The 26829-nt window shown below is 44.8% G+C and overlaps 1 protein-coding gene across 1 annotated transcript in view; it reads left to right on the top strand.

Annotated features, from left to right (window-relative positions):
• LOC128692552 (glucose dehydrogenase [FAD, quinone]-like) overlaps positions 1 to 26829 on the top strand; it is a 152226-nt gene that overhangs the window by 76296 nt on the left and 49101 nt on the right. The window contains exons 4-6 of the mRNA XM_053781700.2: positions 5634 to 5823; positions 8959 to 9093; positions 9660 to 9781. Of these exons, the coding sequence (XP_053637675.2) occupies positions 5634 to 5823; positions 8959 to 9093; positions 9660 to 9781 (447 nt within the window). The remainder of the gene's footprint in view (positions 1 to 5633; positions 5824 to 8958; positions 9094 to 9659; positions 9782 to 26829) is intronic.

The following is a 26829-nucleotide window of genomic DNA, read 5'->3' on the forward strand; positions in this document are numbered from 1 at the left end:
GGTCTTTGACTGTTGTCTTCCTCCTGATGTGGCTATACAACAGTTTCGGGTCAGTCTTGATTGTCGATACTATGTCATTTTCATACTGTCGCTGGGCCTCCCTCCTTACCTGCGCATACTCATTCCTGGCTCTGCGACTGGTCTCCCTATTTTCGTGTGTTCTCTGCCTTCTGTACTTTTTCCATTCTCTATTGCACTTTGTTTTTGCCTCCTTACACCGTCGGGTAAACCAGGGGCTCGTTCTGGTCTTCCCGTTGTTGCTGTTGCCCTTGGGAATAAATCTTTCCACTGCCTCCTTGCATTTTGTTGTTACATATTCCATCATTTCATTTACTGGCTTTCATGCCAGTTCTCTGTCCCACTGGACCTCCCGCAGGAAGTTCTTCAACCCTATGTAGTCCCCTCTTTTATAGTAAGGCTTTTCCCATTCATCTCCTGTTATTCTCTCCACTTGCAGCTCTACTATGTATTCAAAGCACAGAACCACGTGGTCGCTAGCTCCTAGGGGACTCTCATACTTGATGTCCTCAATGTCTGAGCTGCCCAGGGTGAACACAAGGTCCAATCTTGCTGGTTCATCCTCCCCTCTCACTCTGGTAGTGTCCTTAACATGTTGGTGCATGAGGTTTTCCAGCACCACGTCCAAGATCCTGGCTCTCCATGTTTCGGGACCCCCTTGTGGCTCCAGGTTTTCCAAGTCAATCTCCCTGTGGTTGAAATCCCCCATAACCAGCAACTTTGCTCTGCTGGAATGAGCTCTTCTTGCCACCTCAGCAAATGTGTCCACCATTGCTCTGTTGCTCTCTTCATATTCCTCTCTTGGCCTCCTGCAGTTCTGTGGTGGATTATACATCACTGCAATGACTACTTTGTTTTCCCCTGACTGAAGTGTACCTGCTATGTAGTCTCTTTCTCCCGTCTCATCTATGCCTTCCATTTTCTCGAATTTCCATCTGTTTTTTACGAGCAGAGCAAGCCCACCTCCCCCCCTGCCCCTTCTATCTTTCCTCATGATCTGGTATCCTGGTGGGAAGATTGCATCTGTTATTGTCTCCGTGAGTTTTGTTTCTGTAACTGCTATGATGTCTGGGGACTTCTCATTGATTCTTTCTTGCCATTCCTCATGTTTATTCGTTAATCCATCTGCATTTGTGTACCAAACCTTCAACTTCTGTTCTAATACTGTAACTGTGGTGCGGGGGGTGGAAACAGAGGGATCGGTGTGTGATGGTTGGTTTGGATTGTTCAGTTGCCTTGGGGGTGTCGTGGCTGGAGTCCTTCTGCAGGTGTTTCTGGGGGGTGTGCTTGTCCTTCAATTTGATCCTGGGTTATTCTGCTCTCCTTTTTCATTTCCTCCCATTTCTCCTTTCGTTTTTGAACTCTTTCATCGTCTTCCTTTCGTCCTGTGTTCTGTCTCGATCGAGGTACACACTCCGGAACTCTTGCTTGCCTCTCAGCCGTGCTTTCTCCTTCAGGATCATTGTTCGGGACGTTTCTGCCTTAAAAATTACTTTGAGAGGCCGATTCCTTTTCATTGTGAACCACCCAATTCTCCGAAAATTTGCCACCTGGGTCATGTCCCCCTCGCCTATCACCTTCATGATATCTTCAATCGCTTTTTTCTCCTCCTGCTTTCTTTCATCATAAGTTTTCCCTTTAGCTTCGTCTAGCCCATAGACAAACACGGATCTCTCCCTTTCCACCTCCCACTGTGACTTCCATTGTGTGTGTGCGTGTGTGTGTGTGTATGTGTGTGTGTGTGTGTGTGTGTGTGTGTGTGTGTGTGTGTGTGTGTGTGTGTGTGTGTGTGTGTGTGTGTGTGTATGTGTGTGTGTGTGTGTGTGTTTGTGTGTGTGTACTCACCTAATTGTACTCACCTAATTGTGGTTGCAGGGGTCGAGACTCAGCTCCTGGCCCCGCCTCTTCACTGATCGCTACTAGGTCCTTTCCCACTCTACTTCCTGAGCTTTGTCATACCTCTTCTTAAAACTATGTATGGTTCCTGTCTCCACTACTTCACTTGCTAGGCTATTCCACTTGCTGACAGCTCTATGACTGAAGAAATACTTCCTAACGTCCTTGTGATTCGTCTGAGTCTTCAGCTTCCAATTGAGACCCCTTGTTTCTGTGTCCCCTCTCTGGAACATCCTATCTCTGTCCACCTTGTCTATTCCCCGCAGTATCTTGCATGTAGTTATCATGTCTCCCCTGACCCTTCTGTCCTCCAGTGTCGTCAGTCCGATTTCCCTCAACCTTTCCTCGTACGACATTCCCCTGACCTCTGGAACTAGCCTTGTTGCAAACCTTTGTACTTTCTCTAACTTCTTGACGTGCTTGACCAGGTGTGAGTTCCAGACTGGTGTTGCATGCTCCAGTATGGGCCTAACATACACAGTGTACAGTGTCTTGAACGATTCCTTATTAAGGTGTCGAAAAGCCATTCTCAGTTTTGTCAGGCGTCCGTATGCTTCAGCAGTTATTTGGTTGATGTGTGCCTCCGGTGACGTGCTCGGTGTTATGGTCACCCCATGATCTTTCTCCCTGAGTGAGGTCTGTAGTCTTCGTCCACCTAGCCTATACTCTGTCTGCGGTCTTCTTTGCCCCTCCCCAATCTTCATGACTTTGCATTTGGCTGGATTGAATTCGAGAAGCCAGTTTCTGGACCACGTGTCCAGCCTGTCCAGGTCTCTTTGCAGTCCTGCCTCATCCTCATCCGATTTAATTATTCTCATCAACTTCACATCATCTGCGAATAGGGACACTTCAGAGTCTATTCCTTCCATCATGTCGTTCGCATATATCAAAAATAGCACTTGTCCTAGAACTGACCCTGTGGGACCCCGCTCGTCACAGGCGCCCACTGTGACGAGCGTACCATGACTCGTTGTTGCCTCCCTGTCAGGTATTCTCTGATCCATTGCAGTGCCTTTCCTGTTATGTGTGCCTGATCCTCTAGGTTTTGCAATAACCTCTTGTGAGGGACTGTATCGAAGGCCTTCTTGCAGTCCAAGAAAATGCAGTCTATCCACCCCTCTCTCTCTTGTCTTGATTCTGTCACCTTGTCATAAAACTCCAGTAGGTTTGTTACGCAGGATTTTCCTTCCCTGAAACCATGCTGGTAGTCAATTATACCCTTGTTTCTTTCCAGGTGCTCCATCACTCTCCTCCTGATGATCTCCATGACTTTGCATACTATACACGTTAGTGACACAGGTCTGTAGTTCAATGCCTCATGTCTGTCTCCTTTTTTAAAAATTGGGACTGCATTTGCCATCTTCCTTACCTCAGGGAGTTGGCCAGTTTCAATAGATGTGTTGAAGATCTTTGTTAATGGCACACACAGCATCCCTGCTCCCTCTCTAAGGACCCACGGGGAGATATTGTCTGATCCCACCGCCTTTGAGGTGTCAGGTTCACATAGCAGCTTCTTCACCTCCTCTTTGGTTATGTGTACCTCATCCAGCACTTGTTGGTGTACCTCCCTGTTCTGATTTCCTGGAGTCCTACCGGTTTCCACTGTACATACTTCTTTAAATCTCATGTTGATCTCCTCACATACCTCTTGGTTGTTTCTTGTGAACTCCTCATCACCCTTCCTCAGTCTGATTACCTGGTCCTTGACTGTTGTTTTCCTCCTGGTGTGGCTATACAACAGCTTCGGGTCAGACTTGACTTTCGATGCTATGTCATTTTCATATTGTCGCCGAGCCTCCCTTCTTATCTGTGCATATTCTTTTTTGACTCTTCGGCAAATCTCTTTATTTTCCTGAGTTCTTTGTCTTCTGTACCTTTTCCATTCTCTAGTGCACCTAGATTTTGCCTCTCTACACCTTTGGGTGAACCAGGGACTCGTTCTGTTCTTCCCGTTATTTTTGTTTCCCTTAGGAACAAACCTCTCCTCTGCCTCCTTGCATTTTTGTTGTCACATAGTCCATGATTTCTCGTACTGGTTTTCCTGTCAGTTCTCTCTCCCACTGAATGTCCTGCAGGAAGTTCCTCAAGCATGAGTAGTCTCCCCTTTTGTAGTTTGGTTTTCCCATCCTATTCCTGCCACTTTCTTCACTTGAAGCTCAACTATGTAGTCAAAGCACAGAACCACATGATCACTAGCTCCTAGGGGTCTTTCATGCATGATATCCTCGATGTCCGAACTACTCAAGGTGGATACAAGGTCCAGTCTTGCTGGATCATCCTCACCTCTCTCCCTGGTAGTGTCTCAAACATGTTGATGCATGAGGTTTTCCAGTACCAGTGTGTGTGTGTGTGTGTGTGTGTGTGTTGCATAAATAACACATTACTTTTCTGACCAGATATAAACATGTAAATAGTTCATACCACTCTAACTTGGTTTCAAAACTTAATGGCCCAGTCCCTGGACCCATTATGTACCTCTGTAGTCTTTTGGCTACCGCCCACAGTATGGGTTTGTGGTAACTACCGCCCACAGGATGAGCATGGAGTGACTACCACCCACAGGAGTATGGACTGACTGCCACCCACAGGATGAGTATGGAGTGACTACCACCCACAGGAGTATGGAGTGACTACCACCCAAAGGATGAGTATGGAGTGACTACCACCCACAGGATGAGTATGGAGTGACTACCACCCACAGAATGAGTATGGAGTGACTACCACCCACAGAATGAGTATGGAGTGACTACCACCCACAGGTTAGGAATGGGATGCATAATGAAGATGCTAAACTAAAACTATTGATTAATCTGTGTGTTACTTACCAGTGTAAGTATTATTCACGCGGCTGATTTACCAGTGAACTGCAGTGTACATTCATGGTCAGTGTATTGAAAAAACTGTTCATCTTGTAAAGGTCCAATTGACTCATCTGTATCCGATATTTAAACTGGAAAGTGGACTGCAATAATATATCTGCCTAACTTCCAGAATATCCCATTTTCATATTGGCAGTAGTGTATAAAATTTATCTTATTGCCCTGGAATGATAGTGTCTGGCTGATCAATATACCATATACCCAGCTTGATGAATCGTATTAGAGTCAGCTGGACCAGTGGTAAACACACTGGCCTCTGAGTTTTAGAACTCAAATCTCATCCTTTCCGTGGTCTGTTCTGCAGTCGTCGTCAGCGCCACTGACGACGGAGCTTTGTGTAACTAACTTATACACAGTGTAGTATTTTTCTGTACAATGTTTCAATAAAGGATTTATGTGTCTTTTTCCTCCAACTGTCGGCATATTTCCATTGTCAGCACATATTGTCATGTTTCTGTTTATCTCATGTTATACGGTAATGTTGTAAGGCAGGCGTGTGCCTTCCCTCTGGGTCGTGTGGTGGGTGGGTCGTCAACCATCAACTGGATATCGTTATCTTATGGTAATGTTATGAGGCAGGCTTGTGCCTTCCCCCTGGGTCGTGTGGTGGGTGAGTCATCAACCATCAACTGGATCTCTTTATCTTATGGTAATGTTGTGAGGCAGGCGTGTGCCTTCCCCCTGGGTCGTGTGGTGGGTGAGTCATCAACCATCAACTGGATCTCTTTATCTTATGGTAATATTGTGACGCAGGCGTGTGCCTTTCCACTGGGTCGTGTGGTGGGTGGGTCGTCAACCATCAACTGGATCTCTTTATCTTATGGTAATGTTGTGACGCAGGCGTGTGCCTTTCCACTGGGTCGTGTGGTGGGTGGGTCGTCAACCATCAACTGGATGATGTACGTGAGAGGCAACAGTCGTGACTACGACCACTGGCAAGCGCTGGGCAACCCTGGCTGGGACTACCACACTGTCCTACGCTACTTCAAGAAGGCGGAGCATTACAGAGGAACACGTAACAAGAACACAGGTAAGGAGGGAGAGCGCTACATTCAGTCATGTAACAAGAACACTACAGAGGAACACGTAACAAGAACACAGGTAAGGAGGGAGAGCGCTACATTCAGTCATGTAACAAGAACACTACAGAGGAACACGTAACAAGAACACAGGTAAGGAGGGAGAGCGCTACATTCAGTCATGTAACAAGAACACTACAGAGGAACACGTAACAAGAACACAGGTAAGGAGGGAGAGCGCTACATTCAGTCATGTAACAAGAACACTACAGAGGAACACGTAACAAGAACACAGGTAAGGAGGGAGAGCGCTACATTCAGTCATGTAACAAGAACACTACAGAGGAACACGTAACAAGAACACAGGTAAGGAGGGAGAGCGCTACATTCAGTCATGTAACAAGAACACTACAGAGGAACACGTAACAAGAACACAGGTAAGGAGGGAGAGCGCTACATTCAGTCATGTAACAAGAACACTACAGAGGAACACGTAACAAGAACACAGGTAAGGAGGGAGAGCGCTACATTCAGTCATGTAACAAGAACACTACAGAGGAACACGTAACAAGAACACAGGTAAGGAGGGAGAGCGCTACATTCAGTCATGTAACAAGAACACTACAGAGGAACACGTAACAAAAATACAAGTAAAGAGGGAGAACGCTAGATTCAGTCATGTAGTAAGAACACTGCATCGGAACATGTAACAAGAACACAGGTAAGGAGGTAGAACACTACATTCAATTATGTAACAAGAGAACTACAGAGGAACATGTAACAAGAACAAAGGTAAGGAGGTAGAACACTACATTCAGTCATGTAACAAGAACATTACAATGGAGCATGAAACAGGAACACTTCAGTTGAACATGTAACAAGAACACTACAGAGGAACATGTAACAAGAACACTGCAGAGGAACATGTAACAAGAACACTACAGAGGAACATGTAACAAGAACACTACAGAGGCACATGTAACAAGAACACTACAGAGGAATATGTAACAAAAACACTACAGAGGAACATGTAACAAGAACACTACAGAGGAACATGTAACAAGAACACTACAGAGGAACATGTAACAAGAACACTGCAGAGGAACATGTAACAAGAACACTACAGAGGAACATGTAACAAGAACACTGCAGAGGAACATGTAACAAGAACACTACAGAGGAATATGTAACAAGAACACTACAGAGGAACATGTAACAAGAACACTACAGAGGAACATGTAACAAAAACACTACAGAGGAACATGTAACAAGAACACTACAGAGGAACATGTAACAAGAACACTACAGAGGAACATGTAACAAGAACACTACAGAGGAACATGTAACAAGAACACTACAGAGGAACATGTAACAAGAACACTAGAGAGGAACATGTAACAAGAACACTACAGAGGAACATGTAACAAGAACACTAGAGAGGAACATGTAACAAGAACACTACAGAGGAACATGTAACAAGAATACTACAGAGGAACATGTAACAAGAACACTACAGAGGAACATGTAACAAGAACACTACAGAGGAACATGTAACAAGAACACTACAGAGGAACATGTAACAAGAACACTACAGAGGAACATGTAACAAGAACACTACAGAGGAACATGTAACAAGAACACTACAGAGGAACATGTAACAAGAACACTACAGAGGAACATGTAACAAGAACACTACAGAGGAACATGTAACAAGAACACTACAGAGGAACATGTAACAAGAACACTACAGAGGAACATGTAACAAGAACACTACAGAGGAACATGTAACAAGAACACTATGGAGAAACGAGTAACAAGAAGACAGATGAGATATATCACTCATAATAATAATAATAATAATAATAATAATAATAATAATAATAATAATAATAATAATAATAATAATAATAATAATAATTTTTATTTACTACAAGTACATGTACAAGATATACAGATCATAGCTGACATCAATGACATACTTCTATAGAGAAAGTCTAATGCTGTTATGCAGAACATTTCTGGCAAACTAGGTCAGTTTTGTCCCAGGATGAGACCCACACCAACCGGCTAACACCCAGGTACCTATTTACTGCTAGGCGAATAGGAACAACAGGTGTCATAAGGAAACACGTCCTAATGTTTCCACCCTTACCGGGTATCGAACCAAGGACCTCATTGTATGAGCCGAGTGCTCTGCCAATCGAGCTACGAGAAAGACATTGAAAAATGAAAACAATTTTTGATCAGCCATGCTATGATGCCGATGTTGACCTGCATGTGGCCGGCACTAATAGCCTGAATGATCAAGCGACGATCTGTGTACCAAGATGTTTCATTTTTCATAGTCACCCCCTCACCTCTTAGCCTTCCTTCCTCTCAATGCCTCTCTGCCATCCCCTCTTAGCCGTTCATCCCTCTCACTGCCTCTCTGCCACCCCATCTTAGCCCTTCCTCCCTCTCACTGCCGCTCTGCACCCCCTCCTAGCCCTTCCTCCCTGTCACTGCCTCTCTGCCACCTCCTCTTAGCCCTTCCTCCCTGAAACCCCTAAATTACCCACCCCTTCCCCTCCACCAATATTCTCCCCCATCAGACCACTACCTGTCCATCCCTACAACTACACCTTCTACCCTGTCTGCCACCTTACTACTCTACCTTCCACTACCATACTGACTACCATACCCTCTATCTCTGTCACAAGATGTGTACACAGAGTTGTATATCTGGGCATACACCTTCACAGTTTATTCCCGACCTTAGTGATTAAAATAGACTTGACTAGTAATAATAATGATGATGATAATATATATTTATTTACTACAAATACATGTATATGGTATGCAGGTGTACCTGACATCAATGACATCTTGATGACGACTTTTCTGAGTAGCCAGTAAGTTTATTAGGGACAGATATCCATAAGTACAATTATCATATATATTAATCTATGTATATCTAAAATACTCCCCAAAAAAGTTAAAATGACTTATTTCCATTGGGGTCGCTGTCGATAGACTTTAACAATTATAAAACCCTGTCTCACCCTGAGCCCTGTTCTACCCTGAGCCCTGTCTCACCCTGTGCCCTGTCCCACCCTGTACTCCTGCCTCACCCTGTACCCCTGCCTCACCCTGTACCTTTTCCTTAGCCGAGTACCACGGTCGAGGGGGGCCGCTGTCAGTGGATGACAAGCGGTGGGGAGCGCCGCTCCTCGCTGGCTACCTCAAGGCTGGACAAGAACTAGGCTACAGTGTCATTGACGCCAACGGGCCAGAACAGATAGGTAAGCAAAAACTAAAGTCACGATTTTGTTTTTAAGATTCTTCTATATTTTGTTTATATTTATGATTCTGTGATCTAATCTGTAACTATTTTATACTTATTTTGTAGGTATGATTTGAAGTGGCATATAACCCCTGGATTTCAAGATTCATCTAGTGTCATATAACCCTTGGATTCTAGGATTTATCTAGAATCATATAACCCCTGGATTTCAGGATTAATCTAGTGTCATATAACCCTTGGATTCTAGGATTTATCTAGAATCATATAACCCCTGGATTTCAAGATTCATCTAGTGTCATATAACCCTTGGATTCTAGGATTTATCTAGTATCATATAACCCCTGGATTTCAGGATTAATCTAGTGTCATATAACCCTTGGATTCTAGGATTTATCTAGTATCATATAACCCCTGGATTTCAGGATTAATCTAGTGTCATATAACCCTTGGATTCTAGGATTTATCTAGTATCATATAACCCCTGGATTTCAGGATTAATCTAGTGTCATATAACCCCTGGGTTTCAGGAATCACGTAGTTTCTAATATAAAATCTGGTTTTCAGGATTCTCTGTAGCTGACATGACACAAGTTGATGGAGGCAGGTCTTCAGTGGCGCAGTCTTACCTCCGTCCTGCACTCGACCGAGGCAACCTACATATTGTCTCCAGAGCCCACGTCACACAGGTGGGTATTTTATAGACCGATGCCAATGTCACATAGGTAAGTTTTCTTTTACAGAGGCGATCCAAATGATTGCCATAATTTTCAATACTTTTCATTAAAATGAGGCCAGTTACAAGGGTACCTTCACCAAATTCATCTTCAGTAATAGGAACAGATAGTGGGATCACATTAAACATGTTCTAAACGAAACAAATTGGAAGATATCCTTAAAAAACACGGATCCAAACCCTTTTCTGGAAAGAATTAACTCTGTGGCACTTGAGGTATGCTCAAAGCACATTTCCCTAAGAAAAGAGAAGATATAAACTAGAAAGGGAGAGATGCTTACTCTAAAGGTGAAAACAAAGAATCACAGAGCTTCTGAAAGAGGCCAAAATATTTGAAATACGGAAGGAGGCACTGGCCAGAGAAATTGAAAAAATCGAACTCAAGTTTACGGACTCATACAGGAGCCAAGAAACACAAGCAAAACTTAAAGCCGTAAATGAAATTAAAAAACAAAAACAAAATATTTATTTTACCATGCCAAATCTAGGACAAAAGCCACATCCAGTACTGGGCCCTTGCTTAAACAACATCCAGTACTGGGCCCTTGCTTAAACAACATCGATGGGACTTACACAGATGACAACAAATAAATGAGCTAGATACTGAAGTGTCAATATGGCTCAGTGTTTAGTGAGCATTAGTCAGATTAAGTGTCGACGAATTTTTAATGACCAAGACTCAAAACTTGGTTAACTGAAGAATTTCTGATATTGTCCTAACACTACAGGACTTTGAAAAAGTAATAAAGGACATGCCCATTCACTCAATCAGACTCTTGGGACTCCGTGTTCATCAAGAACTGCAAGAAACCCCATTCATGTGCCTTAAATATTCTATGAAGTGGGATGATGGACACAGGGGTTATCCCACAGTCATTAAAAGCAGTAGACATAAACTCACTCCACAAAGGTGGCAGTAAAGTAATTGCAAAGGATTACAGATGATAGCATTAACGTCCCCCTGCCTCCCTCACAAAATTTTTTGGAAGGGTTCTAAGAAGCTAGATCGTTAACCACTTTCATACCCATCAATTGCACAAGCATTCGTCTCTCAACCTGAGGGCTGGGAGGATGCTTTCTGAGCCTGCTCCTGCATACACTTGGTGGCGGCCCGTGTACTACAATATGCAAGATGGCGAACCGTCAAGGTCGGAGAGTAAACACGGTCTGTGTTGAGTTCATCCGTGGATCCCTCAGTAGTGCTACGATGAATGTATTAATGCCGTGCATTATTCGCGATGTCTACGGCATCCCCAACGAGGAATTATATGGTGTAGCTCTCGATGAGATGTTGAGGATATTTGGGAAATTCGCAATTGCCGGCTTTTACACAAAGATTGTGCAAGTTTTTCAAGAAAGAAGAATGGTGGTGAATTCAGCTGTAGAGGTTTGTCTACATGACATCTCCACATATGTTACCTGGGTCAAGGTGAGGAACGTGCCTTTCGAGGCTGAGGGGTACGATCTTCGGGAAGTTTTAGACATATACGGAACGGTGCATGCAGCAGCCAAGGGAGTGTGGAGAAAGGCCCATACGAGGGCTCCTTCACCATCAAGATGACGTTAAAAGAGCCAATTCCATTTTACGTACGTCTGGAGACATACAGGACGCAGGTGTTTGTTCACTACACAGGCCAATGGAATACATGCAGGTTATGCAACTCATATGACCATATGGCTGCTCAGTGCTCCCATCGCCTGGTTGTCAACACCCGGGAACCTTCACCTGTGGGTCTACAAGCTGAGGCCTTCGAGCCTGAGTCTGGTCCCTCGGCTGGGTAAGGTACCAAGCTTTGGAGTGAAGAGATGCAATAAAAGGAAACGCAGTCTACGATGTGTGCCACCCTGTCAGTGGATGCCACAACCACACCCGCACTTTCTGTGGGGCCTGTGGATTTCACACAGGAGAGGTTGCTGGAGGACTTTCTGCACGACCTCCTGGATGGGACAGAGCATGGTCCTGTTGTTTCACCGAAGTGTTGTGAGTTGGCGACGGAGGAATCGCTGAATGTGAGGAACAGGACGAAACCACGATGGCACGGACGCATGGGGTGGTGGTGGAGGTCCACCAGGAGGCTTCGTCTGGCGAGGAGATGCATGTGGATGGTGGCATGTGGACGAAAGTGGCTGTGGCGCCTCTCACGGAAAGGGTAGTCGTATGTGCCCAGCATATGGGTAGGGCATGGGGGGGTCTTGAGAAGTCGAATGCCAAAGAAGGTCAGTGTAATGTACGAGTGAGAAAGGGAAAGACCCGCAAACATAGAGGAAAGCCACCATTTTTGTAAATTCAAGTATGTAACCATCAATGCCAATGGCCTGCGGGCGGAGGTTAACTGTGTATGGATGGAGTGGTTTTTACGACGTTACGCTGTGGATGTATGTTTTATACATGAACACAATTACAGGTCTAGTATAGAGTTATGGTTAAAAGGCTACCGAATGTAAGTAATTCTTTAAAATTTAAGGGTGGAGTGGCTATAGCGGTGAAGAAGTCCAGCCTTTGGCATGTCTTTGGATGGGAGGAGGGGGGAGGTGGGAGGGTGGGAAGGGTGGATGGGTATTGGGGTGGGGTTAGAGTTTGTTTTATTGGAGTTTATATACCTGTGGAAAACAACACAAAAGTTAAAGTGGATTTCGTGAGGAATGATTTAATGTATCACACTTGGGGCTTGCTTTTAATAATGGTCATGGGTAGGGATTGGAATTGCGTTATACAAAATGGCGACGTTGAGCCGAGGGGGGCTGGGTGCGTTTTGCCTGTCTTATGGAATCTGCTGGGGGATGTAGGAGTCAATGACGTGGTAGGGCGGGGAGGGTGGGGGGTGGAACATACGTTCATACGAAGAGGCTATACGGCTCGTCTGGATAGACTGTATGTAACGCAAGGAATTCGGGTAGGGCGTGTTCAAATCTTTGATGTGGGGTTTTCAGGCCGTCGTGCAGTGCTAGTGGGCTAGGACTGGGATGGGATGATCCGGCTTTATCCAGGTTATTGGAAACTGAATGTGCAGCTCTTGGAGGGAGAGGGGGAGGGGTCCACTTTTCAGGATTGGTGGACAAATCTCTGGGAAGCTCGGAGGGCAGGTGAATGTTTGTTAGAATGGTGGGAAACGAGTGCCAAGCCCGGGATAGCGAATTACCATAGGCGTTGGGGAAGGGAGGAGGCGAGGTGGAGGTATGAGCTGTAAAATTATCTGGAGGGGCAACTGAATGATTATTATGTGGGGACGGGAGTAGTAGGTATGGCGACAGTGAATATCTCCGTAGTCAACTTGCAGAAATTCACAATGAGCGTTTCAATGCGGTTAGAGTCAGGGCGGGTATGGAAGAGGTGCTATGGGGAGACAAACCTTCGGGTTGTGTCTTGCGAAAATTTAGGGTCAGACAAAAGGCAACATCCCTTTTGCAATTGGAAGTATGCACAGGTTTGGGTGGTTACCTGCCGGGTCAGATACTCCCCACCACAGAGAGCATAAGTTTTTATGCTGTTCTTTGGTTTGGGGAAAAGCTTCGGCGGGGCATAGGGAGAGTTCATGCGGGTGGCCTGGTGGGGAGGTAGAGGAGGCGATTTTTAAGATGTGTAAAGGAAAAGCACCAGGTATAGATGGCATTTCGAATGAATTTTATAGGGCGCATTGGGGAAGTATTAAGCACTGGTTGATGTATTGAATTGCATGCTCACTGAGGGGAGGTTGGGTGTGACACAGAGTATGGGGGTAGTTGTGTTGGTGACCAAAAAAGGTGGAGGGAGGGGTCTGAGTGCATATAGAGCAATATCTCTTATGTGTTCAGAATATAAAATCTTTGCAAAAGTCTTGGGAAATAGGATGAGGAAGGTCATGGGGTCGGTTGTTCACGAGGGACAGCTGGACATACCAGGTAGGAACATCAGGGAAGGACATGCACCTATTAGGGAGTTTTGGGGGGAATGTCAAGGAGGGGTGTCCTCGGGCTTGACTGGCAAAATGCTTATTACTGTGTTGATAGGGATTTATTGAGGCTTATTTTATTGAAGCAGGGTTTTGGAGAGGGGGTTGTAAGATGGGTTGATACTTTGTATGCCTCGGCAATGGTACCAGTACAGGTAAACGGTAAGTTGGGGCAGCCGGTACGTATAGAACAGGGTTCGAGGCTGGGGTGCCCCCTCTCCCAGCTACTTTTTGCTTGTATGCAAAACCCCTTTTATGAACTGGTGGATGGTGGTTTGGGGCGTGGGACGCTGGGCAGTGACCGTGAAGCACGTGTGGTTGGGTACATAGATGATACCACGATTTTGTTAAAAGGAGAGGAAGACTTGCAGACCGTGGGATGGGTTGTTGAGTTTTTTGGGGCAGAGACTGGCATGTGCGTCAACAGGGAGAAATCGAAATTATTGGAGGTGGGTACGTGGGTGGGGAGGGGGGGTTCGGGCGAAAGGTATGGGTGGTCAGTAGTGGCGCAACTTGAAATATATGGTATCATGTGCATGGCGGATGAGAGGGAGGGACGAAGGGTAAATTCTGAATTGGTGGTAAACAAGGCTTTGGGGTGTCACTAGCACGTTAAGAGACCATACAATAAGTGTCAGGGGCCCGAGACTGTTCAACTGATTCCCAGCATACATAAGGGGGATTACCAACAGACCCCTGGCAGTCTTCAAGCTGGCACTGGACAAGCGCCTAAAGTAGTTCCTGACCAGCCGGGCTGTGGCTCGTACGTTGGTTTGCGTGCAGCCAGCAGTAACAGCCTGGTTGATCAGGCTCTGATCCACCAGGAGGCCTGGTCACAGACCGGGCCGCGGGGGCGTTGACCCCCGGAACTCTCTCCAGGTAAACTCCAGGTGACTCCAGGAACAACTTCGGGGGTTTAGAGCTGGGGATGTATCATTGCAACAGAGGGCAGTGGTGGTTAATACACTTGTTTATAGTAAGGTATGGGGTGTGGCTGGGGTGTACCCTTTAAGAGACGTGGATATTCAGGAACTGCAAAGGAGGGTCTTACGTTATGTTTGGGGTTTTGGGAGAGCTTGGTTAAGTCGGGAGGTTGTCATGACTCATGTTTGTCGTGGGGGTTTAGGTCTCTTGGCTTTGGGGCCACGGGTGAAGGCCATCTATGTAAAGCAGCGGTTCCTCAGGGCGGGCGGTGAGAGGGGCATCCGGGTGGGTCAGGTAATGGTAGAAATGCACAAATGGTGGGGTGGCAGGGGATTGAGTGTGAGGACATGTTGCATTAGTTGTTAAAGTTGAGAAACGCGCAACGGATCTGGGTGGGGCAACTGGTCCACATATGTTGCCGTAGGGAAATCGTGCAGGGTTGTCTGTTTTTCTGCTGTATAATCGAGGGGAAATATGGGACGGGTTTTGTAAATTTAAGTTGGCACCAAGGGTTCGTGAATTAGTGTACAGATTTGTCATGGGGATTTTAGCATCAACAACGGTCTTAAGTAGGATGGGTTTGGTAAGAGAGGCGGAGTGCTTACGTTGCGGTCTGGAAAAAACAGCTTTTCATACGGTCTACTTTTGTGATACCTTAGAATATGTTCGTTCGTGGTTGGGGAGGATTTTCGGTTTTCTTAGTAGGGAAGTATCTCAACCCTATGGGCCTTAACATTGAACGTTAGAGGAATGTCATGGGACGTATGAAGAGCAATAATGTACGTGGTGGCTGATTTCATCTATATCTCGTAGGGTATGTGGGAAACCGGGGGATCAATTAGGGCCAGGGCGACTGCGGCAGGCATCTACAGAACGTCTTGTAGAAATAAACTCATATATGGTAGGAGGTGGGATAACAGTTTTCCTGCAAGCTATCGGAGTCTTACAGTTCAAAGGTTGCTGCACCTGGGAGTAGGGTAAGGCAACGAGGGGCTGGACTCTCCTGTGGTAGCACCAAACGGTATGTTCAGGACTTGAGGGTGGGGAAGGGTTTTAGTGAGTTGCGTGTATGTATTATGGTTGGTTACGTGCACTGAGTAAGAATGTGGCGATGTGTGAACTGAGATCTTGGATTAATCTAAATTGGGCATTGCATCTCGATAACTCAGATAAAAGGCAATATTTTGGAATATGTTTCAACCTTTGCAAGTGACTGTTTATATACAAGAGGTTCTCTAGTCCAGTGAGTGACAATAGGTTAATGGTATCCTTTTCAAAGTTAATGAACTGACCAAGCCAATAGAAAAATCTGAATGTTTACAAGTGTTTCAAGTATGGCTGATGGCAACTTTATAAATTACCACTAAATGTATTTGTTCGGTCTTTCTCGGGATTCCCATTGGGTAATTGTTTAGTTATATGCAAGCATATGTCATGCTGAAATTACCGTTAACAGTAGGTTATACTGGCCTTTTTAGGGGAATTTTGATAGCATTCTTTTTTGGCGAGTAATGAAAATTTTGTGTAACGACTACCCCATGAGGTTTGTTGTTCACCTCTCTGATGACGAGCACAAAGTTTCAGCGTCCTAAGAGTGCCAAAAGTTCCATAGTTATCTCCTGGGTTATTGCCTATTATGTCAGGTCTTTGAAGGGTCTCACCTTCTTGTTTTGTGTATGTAGTAACGGTCACCGCTGTGGGGGGGGGGGACATATATGTCATATATTGTAACCATGGGCACTCAAGCTGCTTTGTCACCCAGGGATATCACATTGTAATTTTTTTTTTCACTTATGGTGTATATATATAGTCCGTTGATGTATACTTACGCACCTTTTACCAATATCATTGTATACAGACAAAGGTAAACTTTTGTGGATCTTTGGTGTTTTTGGTTTACATTTGCATATGATCATACCTTCTAGTTCTGCAAAGTCTTACGTTCATTATTAGGGGCTTTTTGGCATATTTTGCTTTCAATTAAAAAAGAAAACAAAAAATAAAAGAATACCATGATTCATTTTCAATTTTCATGGAGGTTATTGTTTTAGTAATTCTATATTCTATTGTAACATTGTTACTTAAGTTCTTTACCAGTAATGGTTGAATACTGGAATTTACGGCCTGATTTCATTATGTGTTAATGTAAACCTTTTTTTTTTTTTAAAGTTTCCAATGGGTAGGTGTTTAGATTGTCTTGTGTATGTCAGGGCTATACCGAGTTAGTCCTTATGACCCATAAACCTATGGGTGTTCATAATGATTGGAAGTGGGCTGGATTGGCTTTCAACTGGTTCCATGTTACATGATAGAATAGTAAAAAAAAAAACATTTCCTTTATTAGTGGAGTGTTATTCTGTTTTCTGTACGTGAACTGTTGTACTTGATGCTTTTAAATAAAATATAAAAAAAAATTGTACAACCCAGGACAGTATCGGGCAGGTTGTTCTTGCCTCTCACATCGACTGGAAAACTATGATATCATCTTAAATGGTCCAAGTCGGACCGAAACGTCGTCATAAGCTTCTCTCTTTTATGTGCGGGTTATTTGTGTATCGTTCCGGTATTGAGCCTTTTTTTGTTATTTATGATATCATCTTGAATGCTCTGCAAGACATACAAAATGATGATGATGTATACTTCGACAAATGTGATCATAGTGTAATAGCACACAAAATGCATGAAGAATTAACAGGAAAAGTGTTTAGATGGATATATAACTTCCTAACAAATAGAACACTCTGGAAATAAATGGTATAAAATACCGACACAATGGCAATATAAACACAAATGCAGTATAATGTGATCCTTTATTGACTACGTTTCGCCCACACAGTGGGCTTTTTCAAGTCACAAACAGAACTACCTGGGGTGGAAGGAACGCGAGTATTTATAGTCCGGCTGAGGTCAGGTGAAGAATGCTGCATCTGATGATGTACCGAGTTGGGTTGTAGAGTCTAAAAACTTGGGTAGCTTGGAAAGGAGATTGGATAAGTTTGTGAGCAGACTTTCTACAGTGTTCTTATGTGGGATAGCGATGAAGAAGTTTCTTGGCAAGTGGTTCAGCTATGTTATAGAAGCCACTATTCTGGTTGAAGTTGTCGGATATAGAAATGAGTGATGATTCCAGGATTCTTCGGTATTGAGTGTTGTCTTCTGTGGCGATAAGTCTTGAGTTTCTGTAGTTTATCAAGTGGTTGTGTGAATTACGGTGTTGTACGCAGGCATTCCTTGTGTCGTCAGACCTGCTTGCGTATTGGTGTTCTGAAATACGTGTTTGGAGGTCCCTTGATGTTTCGCCCACGTATAACTTGTTGCAGTCATTACAAGGGATTATGTATACCCCTGCAGAGGATGGAGGCTTGTCCTGCCTACTACTGGTGATGTCCTTGATGGTCGTGGTTGTGGAGGTAGATACTTGGAATGATGTTTTGGCAAAAATGTTGGAAACATGTTTGGCAATGGAGTTGGTGGGAAGGACTATGTATCTCTTCTCGGCAGTGTCTTCTCTGGGTGTGTTGAAGATGTTTAATGCTCGCCGTCTGCAGTCTCTGATGAAATGACGAGGATAGTGGAGTTTAGAAAATATTTGTTCAATTATAGTGCATTCTTCCTCAAGGAACTCGTTGCTGCAGATTCTGAGTGCACGCAGGAAGAAGCCTATAATTACACCACGTTTGGTTTTGGTGTCGTGGTGAGAGTAGAAGTGGAGAAGATCGTTTTGGTTGGTGGGTTTTCGATAGACTTTAAAACGAAGTTCGTGGTCAGCTTTGCAGAGCAGGACATCAAGGAAAGGAAGAGTGTTGTCGACTTCTTCTTCAAGTGTGAACTGGATTGAAGGCTCGACCTGGTTGAGCTTGTCTTGGAGAGCTTGAACGTTGAAGCGTTTAGGAGTTATGAGGAGAATGTCGTCAACATAACGGAGCCAGGTGACAGACGAAGGAATAATGGTGGAGAAACGTTCGGCTTCTAGATGTTCCATGTATAGGTTCGCCAGGACTGCACTGAGTGGCGAACCCATGGGTAGTCCAAAAGTCTGCTGAAAGAGGTGATTTTCGAAAGAGAAACACGTAAAGCCAACACATAGTTCAACAAGGTCGATGAAATCGCTATCCTCGTCATTTCATCAGAGACTGCAGACGGCGAGCATTAAACATCTTCAACACACCCAGAGAAGACACTGCCGAGAAGAGATACATAGTCCTTCCCACCAACTCCATTGCCAAACATGTTTCCAACATTTTTGCCAAAACATCATTCCAAGTATCTACCTCCACAACCACGACCATCAAGGACATCACCAGTAGTAGGCAGGACAAGCCTCCATCCTCTGCAGGGGTATACATAATCCCTTGTAATGACTGCAACAAGTTATACGTGGGCGAAACATCAAGGGACCTCCAAACACGTATTTCAGAACACCAATACGCAAGCAGGTCTGACGACACAAGGAATGCCTGCGTACAACACCGTAATTCACACAACCACTTGATAAACTACAGAAACTCAAGACTTATCGCCACAGAAGACAACACTCAATACCGAAGAATCCTGGAATCATCACTCATTTCTATATCCGACAACTTCAACCAGAATAGTGGCTTCTATAACATAGCTGAACCACTTGCCAAGAAACTTCTTCATCGCTATCCCACATAAGAACACTGTAGAAGGTCTGCTCACAAACTTATCCAATCTCCTTTCCAAGCTACCCAAGTTTTTAGACTCTATAACCCCACTCGGTACATCATCAGATGCAGCATTCTTCACCTGACCTCAGCCGGACTATAAATACTCGCGTTCCTTCCACCCCAGGTAGTTCTGTTTGTGACTTGAAAAAGCCCACTGTGTGGGCGAAACGTAGTCAATAAAGGATCACATTATACTGCATTTGTGTTTATATTGCCAAATAGAACACTCCGAGTGAACAGTAAAGTCTGAGGCAGCTACAGTGAAAAGCTGTGTTCCACAAGGTACAGCACTCGCTCCCATCCTATTCCTTATCCTCAGATCTGACAGAGATGTAAGCCACACCAACTTGTCTTTCTTTGCTGATGATACCAGAATTTGCGTGAAAGTGTCAACTATCGAGGACACTGTAAATTTTCAAGCGAACATTAGCCACTTTAATAAATGTTCATCAGAAAGCATTATATGGTTCAATGAAGACAAATTTTAATTATTCCACTATGGAAAACTCTAGTAAATAAAAACTGGATAAGAGTATAAAACAAAAGTCAACTACACAATAGAGGGAAAAACTAATGTGAAGAACCTAAGAGTGATAACATCAGAGAATCTCGCTTTCACAGATTACAGCAATCTATCAAATTTGTTAGGAAAATGATGGGATGGATAATGAGAACCTTCAAAACTAGAGATACAAAGTTGATGATGATTCTCGTCAAATCACTTGTTCTCTCTAGGCTGGAATATTGCAGGTGAAATTGCAGACCTGGAGAATATACAGATAACTTTCACTGTAAGTAAAAGTACCTGTACTCCTTGGAGTGCAGGCGAGAAAGGTATGGGATAATATATACTTGGTAAATCCGAGAGGGTCTAATCCCAAATCTGCACATAGAAATCACTTCCTAAGAAAACAGAAATCTCGATAGGCGGTGCAATCTCCCCTAATGAAAAGCAGAGACGCCATGAGTATGCTAAGAGACAACACAGTAAGTGTCATGGGCCCAAGACTATTCATCTGCCTCTTGAAGAAGGTGCTGGACAAGTACCTAAAGACAGTAACTGACCAGCCGTGCTGTGGTTCGTACATCGGTTTGCATGCTGTCATCAGTAACAGCCTCGTTGATCATGATCTAATCTACGGAGAGACCTGGTCATGAATTGGGCCGCGGTTGCGTTGACCCTCTGAACTGTGGGGAATTTAAGGCAGTGTGTGTGGAGTCACGTTTGAGTCGGGTTAGTGGTCCCTTGTTTCAGTTGTAAATTCGGTCTGAAGCTGCCGCTCCACTTCAGGGTAACTTCAATCAATGGGGTAGTGACCTTATTCCTCACAGTAGGCAGTGTGATTGTGACCGGCAGCTGATATGGTAATCTCTGGTTGTGGGAGTGCCACCTCTACACATGTGTGCACCTGAATGCATTCATCAATATTCACGTGATAGTGTTGGGGGCGGGGAATACCTGCGAATACCTGTGTGAGTTACACAACTGCCTGTTCCAGTTAATGAGACCCTTGCCTGCATGGTGTACGAATGTAATTACTGCGCAAAGTTTGTGTAGGGGAGCTGCGTGTCTCACTGCTGAAATGTGACTGGCCAGCCGTCGGCTGAGCCTACCCCGTGGGTACTCAAACTGGTTGGCTGGAGGTGCCTAAGGCACCTCCAGCCTATGGGAAGTGTAACTACTGTCTTAAGCTAAACGACTGTCTCTAACTTAACTTAAATATGTGTAGTAGTAATGTAGTAATTTAGTGTATAAACAGGACAGGTATTACAAGGCTAATTCTTAGAATTTTTTTTTATATTTTTATTTAAAACATAGAACAAATACAATAATGTATAAGAGTATAAAATTAGAAACCATACTAGATATTACAAAACCTCTAGTACACAATCCCGGTACATTTAAAGAACACCATAGATAATGGCCATATTACAACCATATACATAACCCAGAACCATATACATAACCCACAACCATATACATAACCTACAAACCCTCCTTTTACAATAATCATTATTGCCAGTGCAGACACAGCTGACACTTCTACCCCCCCCCCGTATGTACAGTCCCCGTTCTAAATAACATACATTAATTATCCTAATTAATGGTCATACACTGACCTCATCAAAACCTTAATGAGTATTTACCTAAGAGTTGGTAGTGCATGAACAAGACACAACAACATAAATTTACAGACTAAAACAGATATGAAACATTACATTCCTATACACATACACTGTAATAAGTAGAAGAATATACACCACCAATATAATATCAAATATTAATGTTAACCATGAATTACAAACTTTCAAAACATTGCATATCGTGAAGTTGACGCTCAAAATACAAGATAATACACCACAAGCTACATTAGCGGTACAATACTAGGCTATGTAAATAATTAAAAGAACCCAAGACTAGAACATGAATAAGTATTATCCAAAAGGTTCATCATGATTTTAGTAACTTAACAACTCCAAACTCCTTATAACACCTAACATGCCACATACAAACTTACCAATAACGTAACATACATTCCACAAGACTATGCTTTCGCTGTGCCTTCTAGCACGTGCCTAACTAGTATTACTTACTAATATAGATACAAAAATTTTAATCTAGAGAACTAATCCTTATCCACACATGTTTACATAATAGGTAATTACTTTAAATCTGATGCAGGAACACGTAACAAAAATGCAAAAATAACTCGGTTCTTCAAGGTACATAGTGAAAGGAATATCCTCTCAAGAAAAGTTTAAAATTCAATTGCAAGACAAGTACAAGCGAAACATAATACGCTACCAAAGGAAAATATACATATTATATAATTTACATATTTAAACTGCCATTTACACCTTCCCCATCAAGGGAACTAAGCTAATCTTTCACAACCTCTCATCTAGTCCCACACGAGTACCTCCAATCACACCCAATCACCCATCATTGCGCACCCAAGGTGAGCCCGTTGAATACCCCTGAAACATCCCCCCCCCCCTTTTACCAACCTACTCACCCCTTATAACGCCAATAAATTCCCTATTGTTAGGCCTCTATAACCCTCGAAAAAACCTCATCCCACCTTTTCCCAAAAATGTCTCTATTGCGACATAAGGTTCGATAAAACGTCGCCGCCAAAGTCCTTCTCAGCACATCCCCACCCTCCTTCCCCCTCATACCCCACAAAACATATATGTAGTCCACGATTACATATGTTAAACCCCTTACCACACCCTCATCCACACCACTCATATCAAGACTGATCGCTCGCAATACCGACACACCTTGACCCCCCACCCTCACCACAACCTTATTCATCCATACCCTGATGCACTCCAAACCTTCACAAAAATAGACAACATGATATGCAGTCTCTTCCTCACTGCATCTGCCACACCCCCAACCCTCGATAACCCTCCTATCTCGGAGCATCGCTCCCGATGGCAAAATCCCATGCAGGAAACGATACATAACCTCACGCGGCCTAGGTCGTATCCTTAATTTACTAAATCTTCGCCATATTACATCCCATGCATACATGGGGTAGATCCCTTCAACCGGCGCCACTACATGTCTCTCTAACAATTTACATAAAATTCCCACCTTTACTTTTCCCGGTTCCCTGGCTAACACTAAAGTACGTAACACTGTTTCACATTCCTTCATTTCCGCTCCTCCATACCATTTCCTCAGGTAAGCATGTACCTTATCTAGCTGCCCCTCCCCCTCCATGCACCTGCACTTATCACTTCCCTCTTAATAAAAACACATTTCACGCGCTTTCTCAAGTCCAACAAACCTAACCCTCCCCTACATACCGGCAATGTCACTACCTCCCTTCACAACCAGTTGCACCCTGAGCCCCACAAAAATTTGAACACCATTCTAAGAATACTCGTGATCGCCGTTCCTGTTAACGGCATCACAGCCGAAACAAACCAGACTTTACTATATAGTAATACATTGATGACGATTGCACGTTGCCTAAGGGTTAAATGGTGAGGTCGCAACATTCCCAAACGTCGCTGCACCTGTTCCACCATCCTATTGGAATTGCTAGTCCTTGCAGCACTCAGGTCAGCCTCATAAACGACACCACAGATTTTCAGACTCTTGGTTCTCCGCTGCACAACATCACATCCCCAATCTAATCTCCCTGCCCACTCTCCCAGCCCCATTATCATTGACTTTTCCAGATTTACCTTCATCCCAGTAGCTCTCCCAAAATTGTGTACAACTTCCTCCAAAAGTCCTAACCGTGTCTCCTCACTCACCAAAATAGTTGTATCATCAACATAGCCCACCAAACCAGGCCAAGGCTTCTGCTCACCATCCCCTCCCCTGTCCTTAGACGATCCTCCACCATCCTATAAAAGGGATCCTGAACACATGCAAACAAAAGTTGTGATAATGGACATCCCTGCCGAAGACCCCGCTCCATGGTGACCCCCTCCCCCACACACCCATTGATTTGCACCCTTACCTTCGCGTTTGAGAACAACGTATCCACCCACCCCACTATTTCTTCGCCAAACCCCTGTCGTAGGAGAATATCCTTCAAAGCCTTTCTTTCCACCCTGTCATAAGCCCCTTGCCAATCCAACGCCACCAACGCCCCTCTTCCCCTTTCCATGTCCTCCAGGAACCCCTTTATGATCCCGTGGCCCTCGCCCATTGACCTACCAGGCAACCCAAACAGACTCAAACACGACCCTCCCCACAACACATTTAAGCCGATTCCCAAGAATTTTCGCGAACAATTTATAATCAGCACAAAGCAACGAAATGGCTCGGTAATCCCGAAGGGTACTCTGCTGTTTATCCTTCGGGACCAACACCACCATAGCCGTTGCCTGTGATTCTCCCATCTTACCTCCTTCCTTCATGGTATTCATTAACTCTACTAGGAAACTCCTAAGCAGACCCCAGTGCTGTACTTAAAATTCGCTTGGTAAACCATCGATCCCGGGTCCCTTTCCCTTCCTCATGTCCATAAGGGCTCTCCATATTTCCTCCTCCTCAATGACCCCACCCAGTGCCTCCCGATCACTCCTCCCCAGTTTGCATGGCACATACTCACATACCTGCCCAAGAACCTCTCCATCTACCCCACTACTTTTCCCATATTCCTCAAACCATCTATCTGCATATGCACTCATCCCCGTGGTCTCCCATAATACCTGTCCCTCTCTAAACCCACCCACCAAAGAAATGACTTGCAATCCCGGTATTGTAGTCGTTCGCTGTCGTACCTTCTGTCCTCGCAGCACACAAGCCGATGGCTTGTCGCCCCATAGTACTTCGTCCAACCCCGCCTGTACACGTACCGCTGCAAAACGTTCTTCTTGCAAATCCCTTATCCTGCCCTTCAACATGTGTATATCCTCCACCGGGTACACCCCGGCCACAGCCCCCCCCCTCGTAACAATCCCGCAATCTAGATTCTAAATAATTTGACAAATCATACCGCAATTGATTAATGCGTTTACCCTCCCTCACATAAAATTGACGTATTCTTACCTTAGCCACACTATCCCACCATCCTACCACATCCTCCTCAGTCCTTCTGTCTGCCCAGAGCTGTTCCCAAAATACTGCAAAACCTTCCACTCCCTCCCTATCCCTCAAAACCATCGTGTTCAGTTTCCAATAACTTCCCTGCCTACGAGCCAAAGCATCCCACCCCACCTCCACTAATACCGCCCTATGATCGGAAGACACCATCTCAATAGTTTTAAAAGACTCTACCAAAACCCTCTGAGATAAATATAACCTGTCCAAACGAGCTGCATATCCCATTCTTATAAACGTATGTTCCACCTCCCACAGACCTCCCCCGAAAGCATCACGTAACTGAAGGTCTCTAAACAGGCCTCCCAAGACTGAGGAAAAATATCCCGCTCTTCTGGGTTCCATGTCTGCCCTCTTAACTACACAATTCCAATCCCCCCCCCCACAATCGCCACCGACGGTAACATGCGTAGGTAGTACACGAGCTCCTCCCGCACAAAATCCATCTTCACTTTCACGTCACTTTCTGCTGGGGCATACACACACACAAACGCCACTCTCTCTCCCATCCACCATCCTTCCACACGTAATACTCTCCCCCCTCTTTCCTGTGCAATACAAACAGGCTCGCCTCCCTGATCAACACACCCACTCCTCCTTTTAAGCGCTCAGACGGCAACACATAAGCCTGATACCCAGGCACCTCTAATTCACGACCAAGCTTAAAATTGTGCTCCTGCACAAAAGCTACGTTAATCTTGTACCTATTCAAAAACATCCTGAAGCACTCACGTTTAACACCATCACACAGACCATTAATATTTATTGTTACACACCTGAGGCCGGCTTAAGGTTTCCCTCCCCGCCTCATGTCATGACTCTTCCCTTTCAAACCATTTCCCTGGGCTTTGCCTTTGCCACATACTCCACCCTCCTTCCCAACCATCCCCCCCTCCTTCTGTTGTGGCCCTCTCGTAGAGTCACTCTGAGCACCATAACCTCCATGTCTTTTTTCCTGGCCTTTGCGCCGGCGTCAGAACATCGTCCGAACCTGACGCTGCTGCCCTTTTCCTTGTAGCTCCTTCAGTTTCCATATCTGAGTCCTGGGAGCCAGCACAATGGACTTCCACCTCTACCACCCTTAATCCGCCTCCATGTCCTTCCATGGCACTCACACTGTCCATCACAGGTGCCACCTGATCCTCCCCCCTCCCGCACACACCTTCTGCCCTGATCCCAGGTTCCTGCTCACTGTGACTCTCCACCTCCGTAGACTGTAACAGCCTGTATCACCGTCTCCAACTCCTCCTCAATAGCTTTCACTTCTGCGCCTACCTGCACCTCTTCACTTGACAGCTGTACTGTTGATGGGCCAGGTGATTCATGGATCTCCACTTCTTCTGATTCCACAGGAGGAGCCATCACCTCTTCACTCCACAAGCGACCACGCCCTCCTCCTTGCCTCCATTCTTCCTCAGGCATCAGTTTCTCATGGACAAGTGCTCCGCCCCTTACCGGCCCAGGAGCCATATTCCGCTTGCCACAGTCTGCTGCCATATGGTCATATTCGCCACACAGTCGGCATGTACGCCTTTGCCCAGCATGCGCTACCATTACCTGGGTTCTAAACTCCTTGAGATATACATACGAGGGTATAGGATGCCTTAGCGTCATCTTGAGATTGAAAGAACCCTCAGGATAACCTGTGTAAGCTCCTTTTACCCATTTACCAGGTTGGGCCAGATGTACAGTGCCATAACGTTCGAAAACATTGCGTATATCCACTTCATCAGCCTCAAAAGGCACGTTTCGGAGCTTAACCCACGAATAATGTCGTGATACATCCGTCAACTTGACCCTCACTGCCGGTGTTACGTTAATGCTGACATTTTGATAACGATCCACCAACGCCTCGTAAACTTGAGCAGTTAGCACCTTTATGACG

This window comes from Cherax quadricarinatus, chromosome 30, assembly GCF_038502225.1.
Source record: "Cherax quadricarinatus isolate ZL_2023a chromosome 30, ASM3850222v1, whole genome shotgun sequence".
Lineage (NCBI taxonomy): Eukaryota > Metazoa > Arthropoda > Malacostraca > Decapoda > Parastacidae > Cherax > Cherax quadricarinatus.